General features: G+C 32.5%; 2 protein-coding genes across 3 annotated transcripts in view; one reads left to right on the top strand and one right to left on the bottom strand.

Annotated features, from left to right (window-relative positions):
• Positions 1-2287, bottom strand: part of Golgin245 (golgin subfamily A member Golgin-245) — a 120823-nt gene extending 118536 nt beyond the window's left edge. For both annotated transcript variants that reach the window (XM_075377207.1, XM_075377215.1), the window contains exon 1: positions 2067-2287. In XM_075377207.1, the coding sequence (XP_075233322.1) occupies positions 2067-2144 (78 nt within the window). In that variant the 5' untranslated portion in view covers positions 2145-2287. The remainder of the gene's footprint in view (positions 1-2066) is intronic.
• Positions 2288-2574: 287 nt separating this feature from the next.
• Positions 2575-19686, top strand: part of RpL22 (Ribosomal protein L22) — a 33759-nt gene continuing 16647 nt past the window's right edge. The window contains exons 1-3 of the mRNA XM_075377195.1: positions 2575-2697; positions 5100-5436; positions 11545-11930. Of these exons, the coding sequence (XP_075233310.1) occupies positions 2689-2697; positions 5100-5436; positions 11545-11930 (732 nt within the window). The 5' untranslated portion in view covers positions 2575-2688. The remainder of the gene's footprint in view (positions 2698-5099; positions 5437-11544; positions 11931-19686) is intronic.

Here is a 19686-nt window from a genome sequence, read left to right as displayed (position 1 = left end):
CTCATGATGCACTATGCCATTAAAATTGAAGAATATGGTGAGCGTAACCTTCACATTCTACTGCACTTATAGAGCTTTTTACGGCCTTCATGATCAAGAATGCCTCCAATGGGACGATTGAGCCTTAGTTTCGACATCATATCCGTAAGCCCATGTTTCACCACCTGTAATGACACATTTCAGTAGTTCTGCATCATTGTTGACTTCATTTAGCAACTTCCATTCACCGCTGTTTTTGTTCAAAATTCAACAATTTTTGCTGTCACATGTTTCATACCCAAAACATCTAAAAAAGTTCATGGCACAAGCTTATTGATGTCCTAACATCATCAGCAACTTCATCGATTGTGATTCGGCAATCATTCATAATTATTTCTTTCACTTTTTCCACATTTTCATCAGGCACTCATCTTCAACATCTTCTTGGAAACAATTGTACTACTCATAAACCCTTTCTTTACTCATAGCACTCATAAAAAGGAATATTCAACATTTTTAAAACACTGCTACTCTTTATTCCATTCTTATAGCAAAATTTAATACTAATTCTCTGATCTGTTATTTATACAAATAAAAAATCACCGATCGTACCAAAACACGTGTTATCCTTTTGACTGCTGACAAGACTAAACATCCAATATGGCTAAAAATGTACAGATACTTTTCAGACATGTTTACCAATTCAACAACGAAAAAATCCCGAGAATCAGACAATATAACCCACGAAATTTCAAAATTCTCATTACTTTTTGAATACACCTCGTATATGTAAATACAAATTTATTATTTGCTTTAGTCCGCAGAAAAGGTCAAAAATTTTAATTCACCTATTCAGAATACTTATAAAACATTCAAAACCAGAAATCTAATATAACTAACTGGATTTGTGAAAGAGCAATTGTGAAAACAATGACAAAATTCTTGTAATCTGATTTTGTAACAAATTATTTGTATGTTAGAAGTTGTAGACATATCTACTAATACCAATTAAAATAAAGATTCTGTTAAATTTCCTAATAAATTTTCAAATTTTTGAAAACCATCTGGGTTACCCCCACACATACTAAAATTAAAACTTGGCACTATATTATTAAGAAACCTGGATCCTCACCACCTATGTAAAGGTACTAGAGTTTAAATCACAATTTAAAAAAAAAACTACTTGCTGGATCCTCAACAATTATGAAAACAGCTGTTGCCTCTTTTACAAAACATCCTTTTCCTAACTTCGGTACTGCCCATTATGGTAGCACCTATAACACGGCTATCTGCTTTTCAAAAGCTTGCAGTGTTCTCAATGATTCCTAGAAAGAAATTTCTTTTTAAAGATTTACATGACGCTAGTTATGTAATCTTCCCAAAAAAATGATTAATTATAAAAGATAATGCATCTACATTATTAACTCAAATATTATGAATGGTGTTGAAAAAATATGTATGTAATAATGCTTAGAACCCCAATTGCTATTAAATATAATTTCAAATGCTAACTATATAATCTACATTACATATACAAAATCTTGGAAAGGAAACTATCTGAAGTGTTAATAGTACAGCCAAAAAGCAATTATTTCAGATCAACATAATGCAGCAAATTTTAAAGGATTATATTTTCTAACCAAAAGATCTTGATTCTACTTTTGTTTCAGGTTTTAAATACACATAATAATGGTTTATCTCATCTGATTTACTGAATGCAAAAAACTTAAGTCTAATTACAAATCAAGAAAGATCAAACATGTCCTATTAACTAAATTTATGGTTACTCTATATAATATGTACAAAATACAGGATTACTACAGCAGTTATGCCAAGCATATGATGATTATGAGAAACATTATTGTGGCAAAAATTAATCATTATTTGCAGAGCTATCAGCCGTAGGAGGAGGAGGGGGCAATATTTGGAGATAATAATTGATATAATACAGCAATAAGAAAAAGCACTTCTAAACTTACTAATAAATAACATTCAAACAAAATCATATAACATTATAACACTATCGCAATATAACTGGAAAATGGACCACTTAAAATACCAAATACATTAACAACAAAAAAACATACACTGGCAAACTGCTGAACTGATTTTAACGGAGACTGTTTCACTTCTTCAGTTATTTTATCTTTAAGTTTTTTGAACATTTTTTTATTAATCAATTTAATAAACGTTACATAAATACAACTACGTTTAATCCCTCTTGAGTTAATAAAATACGCAGCCAAACACCTACGAGGTTATAATTCCCTTCCGTTCCTTCAGTCAATTACCACACGTCAAAGCAGTCAGTCAGCAACTCATTACAATTGGTTTTCGGACAGATATTAACTTACAAGAATAAGTATAGAATAATACTGAGTGACTAATTTTCATTAAAATATAAACAATAAACGAGGTTTAGAAAAATATAAAATAAATTTATTAGTTACTTTCAGTTTGAAAAAGCATCCTATCAATGAAAATATACTTGTACTATAATAATATTCTTTAAAACAATTTTTTTTTAGACTTAATCATCTGTAATTATACAATAAGATATTTTTAAATAAACTATACGTTTATTTTATTATTTACCGGAAAGCAGAGATATTTAATTATAACCAAATATTTTCAGCATCATTGTCTTAAATGCCAATCCGGTAGGTGGAAGTGATTTGACTTCGTAGTAGTTTCCTTTTACGTGAGAAAATGTCTCCGGTGAGTAGGGTGTAATACTTAACAACATTAAACTAAAAACATTGTAATCTCAGGGGATTCTATTTTTAGAGATACTGAAGAAATTTACTTTTAAGAAAGCATTATCTTTATTACTTAATTATCTTGTATAATTATAAATGTTGACTGTTACTCAAATTACGGTCTTGCCGTGTGGCATGTGCATAAATTTAACTTTATTTTCGTAAAAAAATCATGAATCAAAGTCGTTTTAGTTGAAATTATGTATTTTAATGTGGTTAATTTCACATATATTATTAGTTGATGGGAAATTTTTAAGAATGCCTGAGATTACGATGGATGCAGTTTCCTAACCTCATTCTCCTGAGAATGTAATTTTACGTACCTCTATAAGTTTTAACAAGAATTATCAGAATCTGCTTTTATTGTAGAATTTTTTATGTAAATGAATTACTGATATTTCATTTTGGTAACTTTGTAGATATATTGTCAAAGTTATTTTATTAGCTGCGGTATAGACATGTTATTTGTTAATAAAGTGTATTTGATTTTGTGCAATTTGTGTTATATTTCCTCGAAATTAATCTGTAGACTCGTATGGTAGTTTTTTCAAAAGTACACGAAAAAGAAACATTAGAGATATAGTAAACAGTTTAGTAATGTGAAAATGGGGTTGTAATGTGGGAGTAGTTAAATCTAAAAAATTAATATAACTAGCCAGTAATGAACCAATAATAATTTCTTACAGCTATTAGGACGTTAAAATTTGACTTAATCTTGTAACATGGATTTTTTATAAATGAGTTTAAAAAAAATATAATTTTAATATAGTTTACTTCATGCATCAGAAATTAGTATTCAACATTTTAATTTATTTTCTGAAATCAATTTCTTAGTGAATTTATGTAACTTGAATTAGGGTAATGCTCTATTCAGGCTTAATGTTAATGAGAAATTTAATTTTCGGATAAAATTGTTTTTTTAAAACAAACATCTTTATGTAAATATAAGGAAATAAAAGCAATGGTTTTTTCCTCAGTCATGTATACAGCCTTTTCACGTTATAAAACATTGACCATGATTGTACTTTACCCTGAATTAGTTGCCCTAATATTTTTTAGTCAATTTTTCAAGGCCAAAATGTCATGAGGGATGAGAGATAATGTTTGTAGGGAAAAAAACTAATCCTTCAAATAGTAACTTATAATGGCAGTTATTTTTACTTCACTTCATTTGATGGTTCTGTGTTATTTAGTTTATTCATTCGCTGTGTTCAAGAACTAAAACTATAATTTGATACTAGCTAACCTATTTCTCCATGAAAGCTGCAATTGTTCTAATATACTTTTAAGTATATTTATTTAGGCCATCCTTTATAATTTTACAATGCAGAAAATGTTTCTATCTTTATACTAAACCTTATTGCTGACAATTTATCACATTTCATTAATTGGATTTTACTGTTACTTATTTTTAAACTGAATCTCAGCGTTATGAATTCGTGTTATTTATTATTTCTTATAATTCATCTAGTTTCTACCTAAAGATCAATGTCATCATTGTATCTTCATTTGTTTATTTTTTTTCTTTTGGATTATTACTTACCTGCCAGATTTTTACATTTTCCTTCCGTATTTTATTTAAAAGTTGGAAAATAGAATTAAGTAAATCCTGTCTTTCTACTTTAATTTCTTCTTTGATAATATTCAATAATAAAATAAAACAGTTGTTCTATTCTATTTAAAATTAATCAGAGGACAAAATGGCTTTCCTTGTAGTCCATGGTCTTTTTCTGAAATGGCTATTCTTTTTCTAAACCAGCTTCTTACTCATGTTCATAAATACATCAGACTTAATTAACATCTACTGAACTGTTTACAAGTACAATTGTTTATGTTGATAAATGTAAATGTTACATTTATTAAAATATTAATGATACCCCAACATTTGAGGCTTGTTTTATTAAATGTGTTTAATTTGTTGTAAGTGATGCCAAAAGTAAAAACAAAAGCAACTTAACATAATTCACGAAAATCAAGAATTTAAAGAGTAACTGAATAACCACTTTAGAATTAAAAAATTTTAAACAAAAGAAGTCACTGTAAGATATAAAAAAAACTGCAAAGTGAGGTTAAGTATACATTGCTGTGTGGGAAGGTTAGATAATAAAAATATCTTTAAAATTATACATAAACTAATTCAAGAAGGGCTGATTTAGTCATCTGTGACATTAAATTCCTGTGATGTATATTTAGTATAATATTAGTCATTATTGATATAAATAACTTGGTCTATTTTGATAGTATTCAACTTAATACACTACTTCATAATTAAACTGCTTGTTTTATTTATTATGAGATAAACATACTAGATTGTAGAGCATGCTATGTTAGGCGTGTAAATTTAGTGTTGTTTAAATTCAGGTTGCCAGTGGAAAAAAAGAAGGTGGTGCAGGAGGTGGCAGTAAAAAGCCTGCTTCTGCACCAAGTGGTGGTGCAGGGAAAAAGCAAGCACCTGCAGCTACAGCAAAGGGATCGGCACCTAAAGCACCTGCATCAGCATCTAAGGCTGCAGCAGCTGCTCCTAAATCAGCACCAGCTAAAGGAGCAGCCCAGCCTGCTAAAGGTACGCAGGCTCCCTCAAAAGGACAGCAACCAGCTAAAGCTGCATCAGCTCCTGTTAAGGGTGCTACAGCACCAGCAAAGGGTGGACAGCAAGCAAAATCAGCCCATCAAGTTAAAGCAGCACCTCCTGCCAAAGGTCTGTATGCATCATATAATTTTTTTCTTTGAATAACGTTGTAGGAACTTTTAATTTAAAATATTAAGAAATTATTATTATTAGTTTTTTTTTTCATAAAAGGTGATTACAGTTTAAGTAGACAATAGATGGTTTGTAAAAGAATTATTTTTCAAATATGTAGATCATTTGGTTATTTAGGAAATTTCTTAGTTTCTATCCATAAGTGTTCTATGTATACATTCTAAGTCACGTGGTAGTTCAATTCATTCTAAATACGTGAAACCATAACCTGCGCAACTTTATCCTAATTCTTTGTCCTGTAGACAACTTAATGATACATTGTTTTAAGTTGTCTACATAAACAGGAAGGGACGAGACAAAAATTTGTCTTATAAAATTCCACAAAATGTATCTAAGGCATTAAATCTGGACTTCATTATGATGTATGTCATGTTTTATTAGATTAGTTCGACCAGTTCATAATTTCAGAAGGTTTTCATCCATATATTTCAAACCTGTATATGCCAGTGAGGCAAACCTCCATTTTGTACTGGAATGAAATTCTTGTGTCTTCTGTTCATCTTCAAATGTTAAATGGAGGTATTAGCTATTCACTTAATATATAGAAATAAATTCCTTTAGTTACAACGTGTTTATGGGGAAAGAAACTGTCCATATGCCTTTTCACAGGAAATAACGCAAAACTTGTTCACTTTAGATAAATGTGCATATTCCACTGCTTCAGTAGGAGTTCCCCATATTCATATATTATATCTATTGATATTTCCACTAATATGAAGTGTCATATCACCAAAAATTAGGTGATATAAAAAACTATTTTCTTAACCCATTACAGCTTGTCCATACAGAAATCTTTACAACTTAATCATTGTCACTTTTAACCATATCTGCCAAATTCACTACTTGGTTGCAGAATTTGTAATATTAAACTTGCATATGGAGTTGATATACTTGGACTATGTTGGTATGCAGCATGAATATCTTCAATTTGTTCTGACATGGTAGGTCACCCAGAACTATTCTTTTTACCCAGCCACTGTGTGTTTTATAATTGTTCTTTGCAGTTGAGGATAACATATTTTATGTTTTTAGTTGTAATTTTTCAAAAACGCCTCTAGGCCATCTTTGGTTCTTTGAATTAAACCATTAATCATTATAGGCACCTGTGGCGCCGGTCTTGTTGAGATAATAAAATACTTATATGTGTTGTTTTTTTACAGGGTTGATTTATCTGTATTAATACATTTTGTACTTATTAGTACATTTATTTTACAAGGAATATATGCCTAAAATTAAAACATAAAAACGATGTTTCTGACATCTAAATTTTAAAGCTTAACTTGAAAATTAGTAATTGAATTATCAGCAGTAATTGAGAAAATTAAAATAGTGTGAACTAATTATACATATATCCAAAAACTCAAAACTAAAGCAAAAATAAGGTATTACACAAATAAAACACATTTAAAAAAATTAAAATATGAATGAAGTAGGCCATTGTACTTAATACTGTATTCTTAAAAACTGACGCACTGAATATAGAAACAATTTTTTTTTAATTTTCATATCTAAAAATATTAAAAGCAAAGTTTAGGCCTAACACTCTTATGTGTATTATGGTTCATAGCATTGAAAACATAAAGTATGAAGATCAGACCTTGTCTTGCAATAGTATATTGTTTCTTTCCACTTGCCATTTTTAGCACATTGACGGCTTTTTTTTAGAAGTATGCGACCTCTTTTTTCACTATCTTCACATTTGCTATTGAAATTGTTTCCTAGAACAATTGAATCAGGCACTATATCCACCCATGATCAACTTTCGGGTGACAATTCCTCTATTTCAGCCAATCAGAAATTGAATTGAAAGGAATTTTTGTACTTGAAATAAAGTTTGAAAGAATTTAGTAACATCATCTCAATATGAAAGCCTAGTTTTTTATACCAGTTTTTTTATTGATATCACATTTTCCATTTCATCGTCACTATTCCCCCAACAATAATCGAAGTCATCATCCCCAACAAAATCATCATTACAATCACATTCTAAAATCGATTTTAGTTCGTCATTTGTTATAAATTTTTGTGCCAATAAACATGTTCTCTTTGGTTATAAAGGAATTGTAATTTGATTATTAGCCATACTTGTAGAATAAGAGAAAAAACTTGGACCAAGTACAAATACACATTCTCTATAAACACATGTTTCACACCACAAAAAGAAACTAAGATTATCTGTATAACTGAATGACTACAACTGCTATAAACTAAGCATTGCGCAGAGCACCTTTATGGCGCTACCAGACGGTTAGAGGCGCCCTTGGTGCTGAATGTGTTGATACAACTTTATTTCTGAACCAACATTGGCTTGGCTGAAATGGAGAGGATTAATTGTGGAATTTATTAAAGCTATTTAATTTTATTTGCAAGAACGTGAAAGTAGCATCATCCATAAATGTATTTGAAAAATTCAGACAAAATTATTAACACTATTGGATCCAAAACCAAGGTGTGTGATCCCACATGACAAAGTATTTACATTCAGCTTACTGAATTGCCTTCCTTATTAACAATCTGAGATCTTCTTGAAAAATATGAGCAGAACTACTAAAGAGGCAGCTTTCTTAATTCCCATAGCATCCAACTTTTCTAGCATCAAAATTTGGCTCACCAGTATCAAAAACTTTTGAAATGTCAACAGATCATTTGTATTATTAGTATTTTAGCATTTTTAATTTAAAAAAAAAACTGAATACAGATTCATTTTAAGTTCCTTCCTAAAGAATACTGTAGATTAATAAAATAAAAAAATGTTTTCAAGTATTTTTCTAAAATTTCAGCCAAAGAGAGATTATCTTTCTTTGAAACTGGAATAACTTAAGTAGCCTTCAACCCAGCTGTCCAACTGCCCCATCAAGCTTTTATTGTATATAAATATCAAAACAATTTTCTTTTAAATGTTAATATTTTGTTTCATTCTATATCAACAGATTTATTCATTTGTTCCTACTTTCTTCAGTTACTAAATTTTTTTTGGGGATTGATACTTCTCTAGTCTCATATTCTCAATATTCTATTCTATTACAAGGGCAGGCAGTCAACTCTTTTGACTGTTGTAAAGGCAGCTTACAATGTAGTTTATTGATGCCCTTTTGCATGGTGGAAGGAGGGAGATCCTTCTTTAAATCCAAAAAGACAGCTTCAGGCTTAGGCCCATTTCCAAGTAAACTACATCTAAAGATTTTCAAGAGGTTCAAGTAGCTTAATCATATAATTACAGTCACAGCAGACAAGATGCAGCATCTTCACATCCAACCTAACATGATTCCCTCAAACTAACCGACTGAAACTGCAGAAGCGCGAACCTAGTCAGATTTGACATCAGGATCACCACCAGCAGAACAAAGCCACGCCCTCGGTCACACGGGCTAACCCCACCAACGGGAACTCCAAATAAAATCACAAACAATGCCAATACGCCTACCTCCAATGCCTAGGCCGGAACCCTAGCCATCTGGGATCCTACCATGATCGAATACCTCTATTAAACTTCCTCTGCAGACCTGCACACCACAAAGGCATGAAGAAAACCAGCCACTATAAACCATTACTTGCGGATCATCCAGTTAATATACGGAGATCCAGAAAGTAGTGTATTCTCTCAAGTTCCCTAACAGCTCATGAACGTTTGACCTCATATCAGGGACAGACGTAGAGGATGTAGTCCACTCTTATCATCAGTCCCACAATCATCAGGCCCCGGTCAGTCCTTATCATCAGGCCCCGGTCTTCAATCTCCTGTTTTCATTTTGACATCATTAGGTTATTTCCCTTGGAAATGTAGCGTTCCTTACACTCATTAGCCAAGATATCTATTGGTTTGACTGGCTATAACACCGACTGCCGTCCGCGAGACTCTTCTATATCAGCCAGCAAGAGGAGTCGCTGGGCCCACAGCAAACTTTACACATAATACCTAAAAGCCATGCGGTGAGCCCAGACAGGTGCAGCATATAGCATAATAGCCTCATTGTACTTTTGTAAAGGATACGCATGGTGCAGTAATTCAACCCCCAATCGGGATGAATGGCTGTGCATTCCATAACTGCGTCAGCGGCCTTTTTTGCCATGTACTGTAGACAACACCCAGGCATTTCTGAGCTGTAACTTACCAAATGGGGAGACCTGCCATCCGAACCTGGATTCATCGGAAAGCAGCTAATTAGCTCTTAGGCAACATCATTGTGGTTTTGTCTGGGCTGAAAATCATCTTATGTTGGAGACTCCACAGTTGGAGTGTCTCACAAGCATGAGCAGCTCGGAACTTTACCTCATTACATGAATCCCGTTGAATCTGTAGTTGTCAGCACAAGCGACGACATGGCAACCTCAGACACAATATGGAATCGAATTCTGTGATCCAAAGGAGGGAACTCTGAACACTGCCCTGAGGGCATCCTTTAGTTAAGGTCTTGTAAACCTCCTAGCCACTATCACGCAGGGAAATTGTCCGATGGCTGAAATAACTTGAGAGCACTTCTAATTCATTTTGTGTACACTTACGCTTCTGCATCTGAAGCAGGGCAGAAGGCCACCCACCATAAGTTATTAAATGCGCCGGATATGTCCCGAAAAATAAAATAATCTCCTTGAGTTGACATCCCATCAATTTGAAAGTAGTTCTCAAGTCTCTTCTCAAAATCCATCACATGGCCAACACCTCCAGAGAAATGGTAGCAATTTATTGAATTGTGACATTCTTTAAGTTATCTAAATTGCAGGATTTGTGGTTGTAGACACAGCTTTGAGCTACTACCACAGAAAATAGTCATACTGATAAGTCAGAAAATCTTGGAGGCCACGGAACATTGTCAAAACATGAGATGATGTGTCCAGGGAACATGCATAGAAGAATTACCATTGAATTGTTAGCAGCGTGTGCTGTGCTGTATCTTGCTGCTGGAACCAAAAAAAAAAAATAAGGTTGATAATGTCAAAAGAGCCAACAGCACACCAGACTGCCACTCGTTGAGAGTGCAGAGGACACTGGTGAATGGTGTATGGTTCAGAAGCGCAATTACGCAGGTTTTGCTTATTTACAGTCCCATTCAGATGAAAATCAGCTTCATCATTCATCACTAATCTTTCATTTTCATTCAATCCCAAAATCACTTGTAACTGTTAACACAGTAAGAATTTTGTATGGATGGAAACTTAATTCTTCTAACAGATTCTTGATAGTGTTTGCCAACTCTTTTGCATGTTATCTAGCTGTCCTACCATCCTGGGCTTCTGACTAGCCCTTTCCTTACTTACCCTTGCTATGTTTTCCAGTGTCATTACACTGCATCTTAGGCCTTTGTGCTTTTTATTTTTAATGTTTCCAGTTTATCTTAAATGTGTTCCGCCCATCTGAGGATTGTATTATAATTCAGAACCGCTCCATGCTGATTGAGACTGAATTGTCTCAAAAGTGTCACTGCGTAGCTGTGATAGACTCGCCACTTCTAAGTAAACTATCATGCGAACATCCGATCTAATAAGTTCCACGACTGTTGTTATTGAAATGGCCTCCTGTGAGAAGAACTATCCCCACCACTGTGCCCTCAGTACTATGCAGTTCAAAACCATCCGCTTCCTGTGTGTCACCCAGTATGACCTCATTTAGTGATGGGATACAAATTTTTAATTTAGATTATAAACTTGGGTAGTATGTATGTAGTTTTAAACTAGCTTTTACAAACATCAAATCAATTCATGGAAAATTAAGATTTAAATATTTAATTTTAATGCTAGTTCCTGATAATTATGTTCAAAATAATAAAATTTAGGTATCAAACAGCCAATCCACACATTGCTATTGAAAATGCATTTTAAAGAAAATATAATTTAAACATTTTTTTACATTTTTAAATTCTTCACAAAGTTATTAGAAAACTAATTTTTTAAACTATTCTGTTATGATTAGATGCATCACTCAAACTACTTCTAATTGCATAAAATCAGTATTATATGTATCTAGTGGAAACATTTTCACCCCTCAGCATATGTGAACATTAATTAGAATTAAAAATCATGTGACTATATTCTTGTATTTTGTTACAGGAGCAGCAACTGCACCCAAGGCTGCATCAGCCAAAGGAGCAACACCTGCAAAGGGTGCAGCTAAAGGAGCCTCTGCATCTGTAGCAAAGGGAGCCCAGCTGCAAGCAACAAAAAGATCAGCACCTCCCTCTACTGCACCACCTGCCAAAAAGGCTGCAACAGGTACAACTCCTGCTGTTGCTGGAGCACCTACTAAGAAACCAGTCGCTGTTAAGAAGCCTACTCCAACCCCTAAAAAATCAGTTCTAGCCGTGAAGAAACCACCACAGGGAATGAAAAAACAACATGTGAAAGGGAAAGGGCAAAAAAAAAAGAAAATATCTTTAAAGTTTGTTATTGATTGTACACATCCATTTGAAGATAACATTATGGATGTAGCTAATTTTGTGAGTAGACTTCAGTTTTCATTAATAATCAAACATTTTTTATTTGTAATTCAATATATTTAATTATATCAGTTCTTTATTAGATTTAAATTGATAACTTTAAACATAACTTACTGTTAATTAAGTTTCTGGAAATTTATCATCCACATATTGAAATCAAATTCTTGACAAGACAAGAGTGTGGTAATTATCATCTGATATTTCCACAGTACTTGGAAGAAATCTGGAAGAATCCCAGGGATAGTAAAAATAAAAGTGAAGTAAGGGTAAATAACATTGGCCAAAGTCAAGTTTAATAAACCACACCAGTTACCATAGTTGTCCTTGGTTATAGTTAACTTATACAGGGTGGTAATTTCACACTGTTAGCTGTAAGTAATGTAGTTAATGACACTGTAGCAGTGGCTGTTAAAATATATGTCTGAGCTGAGATTATTCATATTGTTCTCCATTCTTACCTCAATTATAATAGCTGTTTTATTGTACATTCTAATTATGTTTTCTACTAAATTTTGTGGATAACCATTTTTCTCCATAAAAACAAAAAATATATATATATTCTGTAGTAAAAGTCATCAACACGTCCCAATTCCCAATTTTTAAAGGACACTATAATACCTCATTTAAATTTTTGTCATTTTGCAAGATTATCTTTTAATCCAAGATTGTCCTTTCCTAATATCCATTTGGCTCTCATCAATTAGGGATTCTGTATTGCTTGTTATATGCCAATTTAATATGAAAGCATAAAGTTGTAGGTTGTGTTAAAGAGATTTTTATCCCATCAATGGTTAGGACTTGTTTGCCTTACCTTTCTTAAATCTTTATATATATATTTCTTGTGTGCGTGTGTATGAAAGTGAACTCGTAAACGGTTGGACTGATTTTGATGAAATGTGTGTGTGTTCAAGGGGATTCAAGAATGATTTAGATTCACAATTTGGTCCACTGGAAAATGTTTTTTTAATTAATTTTTTATTTATAAGTAGTTGTTGATTTTGGAATGTTTTACATTGGATCCGGCAGACTGCACTACCATCGCAGTATCGAATATTCAATGATATTCTATTTTAATTTTAGTTTGTCCCAACAGTTGGTGCTGCGATCAAATTGAGAAAAATATTTCGTAATTTTGTGTTATTATTGTTACAAAAAATCACAAGAAAACAGTTTTTTAATAAATAAGAGGCTAATAAATCAGATGAAAATGTAAACAAAGGAAAACCAATCAGATCAATGCAAGATGGCCGCTGTCAAACAAAACGACCAATCACAAAGAGCCTGTATGGCTGTTGCCAATGTAAACAAAATCACAACTGATTAAGTAACAAGTAGGCATACTAATTAAATGGAAGTGAGAAATAGTTTTTTTATTTATTTATTAGCTTATGATGAGTTCTTTGCTCTTCTGTGCTGATAATTTCAAAATTAAAATTAATTCTCCTCACTCATAAAAGTTATGAAAGCCATTAAAACAAAATGAGCTCCAAGTATTTTTGGACAACTGCAAATGGGTAAAATTAAGTTGAATAGAGTGAAAGATATTGGCTTATCCATAGATAATTCGAGATTCCATAATTTATAGGGTAAAATCGCATCTTTAATTATCTTGCAGAACCTTAAATTTTCTACTAGAATCAAGCAGTAGAAGTTATATAAAAACCTATTATAAAAATAAGATCCTTATCAAGTTATTAAGTAAAAAATTGATTGCTTAGCTACCCTAACTAAAAAAGAAGTATGCATCAGTGATTTTATGGTAAGTTTATCCAATACAACAGTTTCAAAAATAGAAAAACATAAGTATGGCATAAAATTGTTTCTGCTTACTGAATCTAACAGAACAATATTAAAAGTAAAACTGTATATTAGTTTAGTGGAAAGGGTCATGAATTAAACGTCCTGCAATTGATGGAAAAAATTGAAGGTACAATATATGTACACATAAATAATTATTACAAAGGTCATTCAATAAAAAGAGACAGATGGCAACTGCTGAAAAAGTATTTGAGTTTACTGAAATTGTCTGATGTTAAGTTGACATTCCTGACAGTATCTGGTACAAAGAGAATTTCCATTAACCTTTTGTTTATTTCAAAATAGCAGCTCTTCTTGATATGTGTATTGTAGAACAGCATGCTGTGATGAGATTTTTATTTACTGAAGGTATAAAATTGGCCAAAATTCACTCACTGATGTTAAAACAGTATGGTTTAAAATGTAAAAGTGGATAATTTGTCTATTATTATTGATCGACCCTCTATAATTCCTATCATTTATTTAAAGTTATTAGAACCATATTCTTATACCACTAACACTTTTCATGGTAACAAAAAAATATATGGTTGGTATTTTGAAGGCAAACCTGAAAAACTGGAGATTGTTTGCCAATATTCAGAATTAGGTATTGGAATATGGTTTAATAAGAGAGAATTTACATATATAACTGAACATGAAAATGATCGTGTAGAAATTGAAAAGAAGGGCTCAAAAAAACCACTGCCTACTGCTGAGTAAAATTAACATGTCAAGAATTGACAATATACCATATTATATGGGACCACATATCATACTACTAAGTCGCAAGAAAAACTGAAACTACCTGTTCTTAAAAAAAAAAAAAATCATAACATGATGATAACATTAATCATAGTGTTGTCACCATGTGTGCACAGGTAATGGTGATACTGTTAAACAGGTCTCTCGGTGACTTACTAGTGCTACACATGTCCATTTTGCAATTAATTTAAAACATATTTACTGTTGATTTAATAACTTTTTTAAGAGGTTTTTTCTATCAGTTTGAATTTTTTGTGGTTTTAATCGCCTTGTGGCAGCACTGAGCTTGTTCAATTTTTAAATTCATACAGAGTTTGGAAGTGGATGAACAATGTTAATTTCCAATTTAGTATGGTTTGTTTACTTAAGTTGCATAAACTGACTATCTGATAAATTTCATATTCTGGCGGTCAAGTTGTGTTTGGCAGAGTGCTTTGCAGAGGAAATTACTTCCTAGTCTGTGAGTGTCTCTGTCCCACATGGCGGATGCTAGGGGGTGGTCAACACTCAAACACAACATGCGCCTATCCTGCGCCTTCTTGTAGGGAGGTGACCAGTCTCAAGGCGGTGTACTGTTCTCCCGGGCGTCCGCTGTTAGTAGCCAGCTCAGTGGTTTTGAGGCTACCTGAGCTTGGTGAACCAGGCAGGAGGGCTTGGATGAAAGCAAACAAGCTTGTATTTCAGTGTTAAAATGAATTTACTTACAGAAAAGTTCTTTTTTTTCTTCATTCATTTGACTGGTTTATTGCAGCTATCCAAGATTCCCTAGTTAGTGCCAGTCATTTCATTTCAATATACCCCTACATCCTACATCTCTAACAATTTATTGCCAATTTATTATGCCAAACGTTGCCTGCCTGGACAATATTTCCCATCTACCTGTCCCTCCAATATCAAAACGACTATTCCAGGTTGTCTTAAGATGTCTATAAGTCTGTCTTCTTTTAGTTGTATTTTTCTAAATGCTTCTTTCTTCATCAGTTTCCTGCAATACCTCTTCATTTGTCACTTTATCTACCTGCCTGATTTTTAACATTCTCCTATAGCACTACATTCCAAAAGCTTCTAATCTTTTCTTCTCAGGTACTCTTAATCATCCAAGTTTTACTTCCATATAAAGTAACGCTCCAGACATATACTTTCAAAAATATTTCCCTGATGTTTAAATTAATTTTTGATGTAAACAAATTATATCTCTGACTGAAAGCTCGTTTCATCTGTGCTATTCGTCATTTTATATTGTTCTTGTTTCGTCCATTTTCAGTAATTCTTCCCAAATAACGAAATTCTTCTACCTCCATAGTCTTTTCATGTCCTATTTTTATATTCAGTGGTCCATCTATACTACATTTCATAACTTTCGTTTTGTTCTTGTTTATTTTTATGTGGTGGTTCTTGCGAAGGACTTCATCCATGCCATTCATTGTTGTTTTTTTTTTTTTTTTACTCTGCTAGAATTACTATATCATCTGCAAATCATAGCATCATTTTTCCTTCCCCCTTGCACTGTTACTACAGATCTAAACTGTTCTTTAACATCATTAACAGCTAGGTTTGTGTAAAGATTAAAAAGTAATGGGGATAGGGAACATCCCTTGTTGGACTACCTTATTTAATAATGCTTCTTTCTTATGCTCTTCAATTATTACTGTTGCAATTTGGTTCCTGTACATGTTAGCAATTTTTTTATGTCTAGACATGAACTCTAAACTTTTTAATATGCTGAACATTTTATTCTAGTCTACGCTATCAAATGTCTTTTTTAAGTCTATAAATGCCATGTATGTCGGTTTGTTTTTCTTTAATCTTCCTTCTATTATTAATCCCTATACTTTTCCTGAAACCAAATTGGTCTTCTCCTAAAACTTCTTCCACTCTCCTTCTTCTGTACAGAATTCTAGTTAAGATTTTTGATGCCGAGTAGTTAAGCTAATTGTTCTGTATTCTTCACATTTATCTGCTCCTGCTTTCTTTGGTATCATGACAATAACACTCTTTTTCATAAATATTACACACCAGTTTTTTAATCTATTGCTTCCTCACCAGCACTGCACAGTAATTCTGCAGCTATCCCATCTATTCTAGGAGTCTTTCTGCTGTTCAAATCTTTTAATGCTCTACTAAATTCAGATGTCAGTATTGTATCTCCCTTTTCAACTTCCTCTTCTTCCTCTATAACACCATTTTCTAATTCATTTCCTCCGTTTAACCTTTTCTTTCATTTTATAAATTGGTGCACTGTCATTATTTAACACATTAGATTTTAATTTATGTACCAAAAAATTCTTCTTAACTTTACTGTTTGCTCCGTCTATTAAACCAATGATCATTTCTCTTTCCACTTCTGTACACTTTTCTTTCACTAATTTGCACTTCTGTTTATAGTATTTCCTAATTGTTGATAGTTCCTTTTACCTTCATCACTAGCATTCTTAGATTTTCTGCGTTCATCCATCAGCTGCATCCACTGATGACCAAGATTTTCTACCAGTTCTCTTCGTTCTGCCTAAGTTTGCTTCTGTTGATTTAATAATTACCTTTTTAACATTTACCCCATTTTTCTATATTTTCTACCATATATTTTTTATTCAGACCTCTTCCAATGCCCTCCCCAAAAATCTTCTTTACCTCCTCTTCCTCAAGCTTTTCTAAATTCCACCAATTATTCTGATAAAAAACCTGAAAAAAAAGGTCTTTAGGTTTTTAAAACCCAATCTACTTTTCATTATCACTAAATTATGGTTGCTATCAGTGTCTGCTCCTGGATATGCTTTGCAGTCAACAAGTTAATTTCTAAATCTTTGCTTAACCGTGAAATAATGTATCTAATACCTTTCATTCCCCGTCCCCTTTTCATTCCTTTTGCCCAGCCTGTATTCACCCACAGTATTTCCTTCTTTGCATTTTCCAATGCTTGCATTCCAATCTCAAACTGTTATTAAATTTTCATCTCCTTTTATGTATTTTAATTTCTTCGTATACTCACTACCGCATCATTATCATCATTGGCACTTATAGGCATATAGACAATAAAAATCGTTGTCGGCTTAGGTTTTGATTTTATCCTGATTACACTGATTCTTTTACTAATCTTTTTGAAATACTCTACTCTCTCTTCCCTATCTTGTTCATTACGAAACGTAGTCTTGCCTGCCCGTTATTTGACGCTTAGTTAATTATTCTATAATCACCTGATCAAAAGTAGTTTTCTTCTTCCCATCAAACCTAGCTAATTCCTACTACATCTACATTTTACCTATCCATTTCCCTCTTTAAATTTTCTAACCTACCATTTTTTTTTAGACTTTAACATTCCATGCTCCAACTCATAGAATGTTATTTTTTAATTTTCTGGTGACCCCTTCCGTAGTAGTTCCCACCTAGAGATCCGAATGGGATACTAGTTTGCCTCTGAAATATTTTACCAAGGAAGTCGCCTCCTCCATCTTTGTTACTTGTAAATGCAGAGGAGTGCTATATTTTCTTGGAAAAAGAACAGCTGTAGTTTTCCATTGCTTTCAGTTCCACTGTACTCAGAAGATTGAGTGATGTTGATATAGCCTTTTAAGTTCTCCTGACCTATGCCTTTAACTACTGAAAGAGCTGCTGCCCTCTTTCAGGAATTAGTCTGGCTCTCTACAGCAGATACCTTTCCAATATGGTTGCACCTTCGGTCCAGCTACTCTTTTATCACTGAGCACTCAAGCCCCCTCACCATTGGCAAGGTCTCATGATTCATAGAGGGAGCAGAAATATCTAAAACCATAATTCATTATTTTCAGATTATGACTTCCTTTACCTTTCAGAATATGAGTTCAAGGTGCTCTGTGCTTTATTATTTGATTATATAATTTAACCCACTTGCTAATTTTTCATCAGGTGAGTTTAATGGTAAAAAGACCAACTGGTAATTTTCATCAATCTCATTATATGCGAGAGAGAGTTTGGTGAAGAAACATTAGTACTGATCACATGTTTGCTTGTCATGGCAGTCCGCTTGATATAGGTAACGTTAGTTGTGGTTTAAAGTCGCACATGACATAGCAATTAATATTCAGATGATAAACAAAAATAATTATTATTTTGAACTTCAACTGTTTATTTTAGAGAACATTTAATCATGTTCATTGCATTATATGTAGACATCATTGTTTTGTTATTATTTTGAATTGGCGGTGAAATCATAGTTTCTTCAGAGTGTAAAGGAATGTTTTATTTATTTATATTTTTTACTGTATTTATTGGTTTGTTGCATAGAATGTAGATGAGCAGAGAACATTGTGCATTTATCTTTGTTTTTAGTTGTTGTGACTTTCGGATCGTAACATTATACTTACTTCGTCTTAGTGTTTTGTTTTTCTTTTTTCGGATAATATTTATTAATGTCTTGCTACAATACGCAAAATGAGCAGTGTATTTCGAACATCGAGTGAAAATGATCGGGAACTTAGGAATGTTCAATCTGATAGTGAATTTTGTACTGATAGTTCTAAAAAAATTACTGATTTTGATTTAAGTGTCTCAAACTCAATTTTTTTATTTTTAGAAAAAAGGTGTGACCACAAAAAACATTTTTAGTAGATAGTGCGTTAGTTTTCCTATAATTAAAAAAATATTGGTAATAAAAAATTTTATACATTTTTTAGCCCAAGCTTACTGTGTCACCATAAGGTGCTGTACAGTTTTTTTTTTTTTTTTTTCTCAACAATAATATATAAGTATGCAATTTTTTTAACCATCTCCCAAAAAAGGTGTGGTCCTCAAAGAGGTTAATTAATGGAGAGTATTACGTAGCACAGTTCAATATAAACTCCCACTTATTGATGCCTGTGGGATCTTTATATTAAGTCAGAATAAAGACAACAGATTAGCATTTTCCTCCATTTATAAGGAGTACTCTATAGTAGATTAAACAGAGTTATTTATCAACGTATGTGTGTACATAGCTGATCTTAGATAGAGGAGGTGGCCACTTGACTGGAAAAACTGAAGCTTTCAGAACAAATACTTTTATCCACAAATAATATGTATATTTGTGGTTATATTTTTTGTTGTTGTTTATGTCCATTTATTGGACATAAATTTATAATTTATGTCCAATTAATTGTAATTTTAATTTTTTATAATTTGTATTGATTTGAAAATTGAACATTCCAATGCAGATTAAACTACAGCTTACTATCATGTCCTGACAATA

This window comes from Lycorma delicatula, chromosome 1 (genome assembly GCF_047948215.1).
Source record: "Lycorma delicatula isolate Av1 chromosome 1, ASM4794821v1, whole genome shotgun sequence".
NCBI lineage: Eukaryota > Metazoa > Arthropoda > Insecta > Hemiptera > Fulgoridae > Lycorma > Lycorma delicatula.
This window is presented reverse-complemented; position numbering and strand designations above follow the sequence as displayed.